This window comes from Palaemon carinicauda, chromosome 10 (assembly GCF_036898095.1).
Source record: "Palaemon carinicauda isolate YSFRI2023 chromosome 10, ASM3689809v2, whole genome shotgun sequence".
In the NCBI taxonomy this organism is placed as follows: Eukaryota; Metazoa; Arthropoda; class Malacostraca; order Decapoda; family Palaemonidae; genus Palaemon; species Palaemon carinicauda.
Window position 1 is genome coordinate 128,700,308 of NC_090734.1, and position 6,022 is coordinate 128,706,329.

At 40.1% G+C, this 6,022-nt stretch overlaps 1 protein-coding gene across 1 annotated transcript in view; it reads left to right on the plus strand.

The window, feature by feature from the left end:
• LOC137648246 (trichohyalin-like) overlaps positions 1–4,958 on the plus strand; it is a 5,322-nt gene extending 364 nt beyond the window's left edge. Inside the window, exon 1 of the mRNA XM_068381170.1 lies at positions 1–4,958. This exon is cut by the window's left edge and continues 364 nt beyond it. Coding sequence (XP_068237271.1) covers positions 1–4,958 — 4,958 coding nt within the window.
• Positions 4,959–6,022: the final 1,064 nt, after the last annotated feature.

A 6,022-nucleotide genomic window follows, 5' to 3' on the forward strand; every position in this document is an offset into this window, starting at 1 on the left:
ATCTATTGACTTGCATCCAAAATGAGTTGAAAGCTATCCCAATTGCTGGGAAGAATATGCCTCGCAGGGCACATTTAGCAGGTCATCAGGACCGCCTCAAGAGGGGCAGGGGATCTGCCCTCCAGAAGGCAATACTCGAATTTCAGCAGTGCAGATGTCGGAATGAACAACCAAACGGTAAAGACGAAAAGCCTATTGGGCCCAATGAACCAAAGGAAATAGGCGTCTTGAAAGACGTAACCATGGAAAATCAAGAATCAGAACAAGATGAGGTGAGAAAAGACGACCAGCCTGAAGAAGAATATCCTGAAGGCGTGTGTCCTGAAAAAGATCCCCGGAGCAAGGAGGTGGAAAAGTCGAAATTAGAAATGGCACTGAAAAATGTGGCTGATAAACTAGAAACTGAATGGAATAATAAGGCTAAACAGCAAGAGGAAAGGTTTTTGGATATGCTGGATACCAAATTAGATCTAATGGGACATCGAACAAACTTCAACAAAGGCAACGAAGTACCACCTGCCACGCAAGGACAAGAGAAACTCCGATCGGTGGTTCAAAATCTTCAGACGGACATCAACCGCTGTCGGGAAGATTTTCAAAGATGGCGAATGCAGCAGGAATGCAAAGGAGATCTTGGGTCTGAATTAAATGAGTTGAAGAAAGAAAAGGAAAATTATTTAGAAGAAAAGAAAAAAATTAAAATGGAACTGGAGGAAGAAAGAAAGCGAGGGGAAGATAAGGACAGTGAAATACATCAGCTGAAAGAACAATTGCATCTATATTCAAGGGCAGAAATGAATCATTGGATGCGGGACACACTTGAGAAAACAGAAGAACGACGAGAAAAAGAAGAAATTATCAGCGACACAAACAAAAGAGTGAACGAGTCCGAAGAAATCGTCGAAAACGATGGAAGAAATAACGAATTCGCGCTTGAGAACTTCGAGAATAAAAGTCAGGTCAATGACCTGAAAACCAAGATAGAAAAACAGGAAGAAGACGCAGTAAGTCCAAGAATCTCAAATTTGATATCGCACCTGGTAAATTCCGACAAAGAAATGGATCCCTCTTACCATACATTGGGGTCTCTCTTATTAAAGGAGACGCAGGAACTTCAGGAATCAACTGATCTAAACTCGGAGGATAAGTTTGAAAGAAAAAGTGTAGTGTGCGTTCCCGAAGAGACGGAAGAAGAACGCAACAACTCAACCTTGTACCAAACACCATGGCTGCGATACCTTGCTGCAGTGAAACAAACCCATCTTGAACCTAAGAGTAAAACAATTCAGGACCTATTGACTTGCATTCGAAATGATTTGAGAACTATCCCAATCGATAGAAAAAATATGCCTCGCAGGGCACATTTAGCAGGTCATCTGGACCGCCTCAAGAGGGGCAGGGGATCTGCCCTCCAGAAGGCAATACTCGAATTTCAGCAGTGCAGATGTCAGAATGAACGGCCTAACGGTAAACAAGAAAAGCCTATTGGGCCCAATGAACCAAAGGAAATAGGCGTCTTGAAAGACGTAACCATCCAAAAACAAGAACCAGTAAAAGAAGAGGAAAGAAAAGACTTCCTGGAAGACAAAAGAGAGGAGGAGTCAATTTCTAAGGAAAGAAAAGACTTCCTGGAAGACAAAGGAGAGGAGGAGTCAATTTCTAATAAAGAACAGGTGAAATTGCAGGGAATAATGGAATCGTTTTATAATGATATGCAAACCAGAATTAATAATTCTATGATCAAGATGGAAGAAAGGATGCAGGATAGGCTGGATGAAAAATTGGAAAAATTCCGTCTTCAGACACAAAACTCCAACAACTTTAGTAACGAAATTCCAGCTGATAACCAAGAACAAGAAGATCTCCAATCGATGATTCAAAATATTCAAAAGGACTTCACCCACTATCAGGAGGACATACAAGGATGGCAAAGGCAGCAGAGAGGCATAGGAGATCTTGGGTCCGAAAAAGAAAATAATCGTTTGAAGAGGGAAAATGAAATACTTGTGGAAGAAAATCGCAAGATTCTCCAGGAACTGGAGGAAGAAAGAGAGAGTAGGAAAGAAATGGAAAACGACAAGAATCTGCCAATCGATATTAATGAGCTATACAAAACCCACGAATTACAAGATGCAGTTATAGCAAAAAATGAGAATGACATCAAACAAATGAAAGCAGTGATAGAGGAACTACGAATTGATAATATACGGAAGGCAGACAGAATAGAAACTCTTGAAAATTTATTGGATATATACAAGGTGGTGCTGCAAGAACATCAGAAATCAACTGTTCTAAACTCAGAGGATAAGTTTGAAAGAAAAAGTGTAGTGTGCGTTCCCCAAGAGACGGAAGAAGAACCCAACAACTCAACCTTGGACCAAACACCATGGCTGCGATACCTTAGTGCAGTGAAACAAACCCATCTTGAACCTAAAAGTAACACAATTCAGGACCTATTGACTTGCATCCGAAATGAATTAAAAGCTATCCCAATCGATAGAAAAAATATGCCTCGCAGGGCACATTTAGCAGGTCATCAGGACCGCCTCAAGAGGGGCAGGGGATCTGCCCTCCAGAAGGCAATACTCGAATTTCAGCAGTGCAGATGTCGGAATGAACAGCCAAACGGTAAAGACGAAAAGCCTATTGGGCCCAATGAACCAAAGGAAATAGGCGTCTTGAAAGACGTAACCATGGAAAATCAAGAATCAGAACAAGATGAAGTGAGAAAAGACGACCAGCCTGAAGAAGAATGTCCTGAAGGCGTGTGTCCTGAAAAAGATCCCCGGAGCAAGGAGGTGGAAAAGTCGAAATTAGAAATGGCCCTGAAAAATGTGGCTGATAAACTAGAAACTGAATGGAATAATAAGGCTAAACAGCAAGAGGAAAGGTTTTTGGATATGCTGGATACCAAATTAGATCTAATGGGACATCGAACAAACTTCAACAAAGGCAACGAAGTACCACCTGCCACGCAAGGACACGAGAAACTCCAATCGGTGGTTCAAAATCTTCAGACGGACATCAACCGCTGTCGGGAAGATTTTCAAAGATGGCGAATGCAGCAGGAATGCAAAGGAGATCTTGGGTCTGAATTAAATGAGTTGAAGGAAGAAAAGGAAAATTATTTAGAAGAAAAGAAGAAAATTCAAGCGGAACTAGAGGAAGAGAGAGAGCGCAATAAAGCTCTAAAGGCTCTGAGATCTCAAGATATAATTGAGATAAAGCGTTTGAAGAAAGAAAAGGAAAATTACTTAGAAGAAAAGAAGAAAATTCAAGCGGAACTGGAGGAAGAAAGAAAGCGAGGGGAAGATAAGGACAGTGAAATACATCAGCTGAAAGAACAATTGCATCTATATTCAAGGGCAGAAATGAATCATTGGATGCGGGACACACTTGAGAAAACAGAAGAACGACGAGAAAAAGAAGAAATTATCAGCGACACAAACAAAAGAGTGAACGAGTCCGAAGAAATCGTCGAAAACGATGGAAGAAATAACGAATTCGCGCTTGAGAACTTCGAGAATAAAAGTCAGGTCAATGACCTGAAAACCAAGATAGAAAAACAGGAAGAAGACGCAGTAAGTCCAAGAATCTCAAATTTGATATCGCACCTGGTAAATTCCGACAAAGAAATGGATCCCTCTTACCATACATTGGGGTCTCTCTTATTAAAGGAGACGCAGGAACTTCAGGAATCAACTGATCTAAACTCGGAGGATAAGTTTGAAAGAAAAAGTGTAGTGTGCGTTCCCGAAGAGACGGAAGAAGAACGCAACAACTCAACCTTGTACCAAACACCATGGCTGCGATACCTTTCTGCAGTGAAACAAACCCATCTTGAACCTAAGAGTAAGACAATTCAGGACCTATTGACTTGCATTCGAAATGATTTGAGAACTATCCCAATCGATGGAAAAAATATGCCTCGCAGGGCACATTTAGAAGGTCATCAGGACCGCCTCAAGAGGGCCAGGGGATCTGCCCTCCAGAAGGTAATACTCGAATTTCAGCAGTGCAGATGTCGGAATGAACGGCCTAACGGTAAACAAGAAAAGCCTATTGGGCCCAATGAACCAAAGGAAATAGGCGTCTTGAAAGACGTAACCATCCAAAAACAAGAACCAGAAAAAGAAGAGGAAAGAAAAGACTTCCTGGAAGACAAAGGAGAGGAGTCAATTTCTAATAAAGAACAGGTGAAATTGCAGGGAATAATGGAATCGTTTTATAATGATATGCAAACCAGAATTAATAATTCTATGATCAAGATGGAAGAAAGGATGCAGGATAGGCTGGATGAAAAATTGGAAAAATTCCGTCTTCAGACACAAAACTCCAACAACTTTAGTAACGAAATTCCAGCTGATAACCAAGAACAAGAAGATCTCCAATCGATGGTTCAAAATATTCAAAAGGACTTCACCCACTATCAGGAGGACATACAAGGATGGCAAAGGCAGCAGAGAGGCATAGGAGATCTTGGGTCCGAAAAAGAAAATAATCGTTTGAAGAGGGAAAATGAAATACTTGTGGAAGAAAATCGCAAGATTCTCCAGGAACTGGAGGAAGAAAGAGAGAGTAGGAAAGAAATGGAAAACGACAAGAATCTGCCAATCGATATTAATGAGCTATACAAAATCCAAGAATTACAAGATGCAGTTATAGCAAAAAATGAGAATGACATCAAACAAATGAAAGCAGTGATAGAGGAACTACGAATTGATATTATACGGAAGGCAGACAGAATAGAAACGCTTGAAAATTTATTGGATATATACAAGAAGGTGCTGCAAGAACATCAGAAATCAACTGTTCTAAACTCGGAGGATAAGTTTGAAAGAAAAAGTGTAGTGTGCGTTCCCCAAGAGACGGAAGAAGAACCCAACAACGCAACCTTGGACCAAACACTGGCTGGGATGCCTCACTCCAGTGAAACACAGAGCTTCGCTCCTCGGTAAATATCTCATCCAGGGAATTGAAAATACTAGAAAATACTAAAAAAATATAAAACATAGAAGATCACAAAAAATATGAAAAATAGAAAAGAAAAAAAATAGAAAAATAAAAAAAAATTTGAAAATGGAAAAATAAAGAAAAAATTCAAAAATAGAAAAAAAGGAAAAACTAAAAACAGGGAATTGGGAAATAACCCCCCCTCCTAAAAAAAAAGACAAATATATAAGAGCTGCAAAATTCAAACAAATAGAAGAAAAAGTTAGAAAGATGAAAGAAGAAACAGAAGGAAGATAGAAAAAAACGAAAGAAAGAAGAAAAAACTGAAAGCAGAAGCACCAGTGGCTAAAGGAACAGCAGCAGTGGGTGAAAAGTCCGAAGAGTGAACAGCAGCGGTAATCTATTCTGGATGCCAAGGGAATAATCTACAAGATGGACTCAGCAGAGGGAAGAAGCCAGACTTGTTCTAGTATGCATTCTTCCTTGACAAAGATTCACCTGTACTGTTTCTTTGTCAGGTGATTGGATGCAGATGAAACAAGTTTGACTACTTCTAGTAAGTTGTGTCCCTCGGAGAAGATTCCTTGTACTGGAATAGTGGAAGAAAAGTGCCCGAACTATAGTATGGCAGCCATCTAGATTGAAACACATTGAAAGAGACAGTCGAAGCCAAGTTGATTCTGGTCTTCCATATCTAAAGGGAATATTCTACAGGATGGACTCAGCAGAGGGAAAAAGCCACAGTTGTTCTAGTATGCATTGTTCCTTGATAAAGATTCACTTGTACTGTTTCTTTGTCAGGTGAACAAATGCAGAAAAAACAAGGCTGATTTCTTCCAGTAAGTTGTGTCCCTAGTAGAAGATTCCTTGTACTAGAATAATGGAAGAGAAGTGTCTGAACTAGGATATGGCAGCCATCTAGATTGAAACACATTGAAAGAGACAGTCGAAGCCAATTTGATTCTGGTCTTCCATATCTAAAGGGAATATTCTACAAGATGGACTCAGCAGAGGGAAAAAGCCACAGTTGTTCTAGTATGCATTGTTCCTTGATAAAGATTCACTTGTA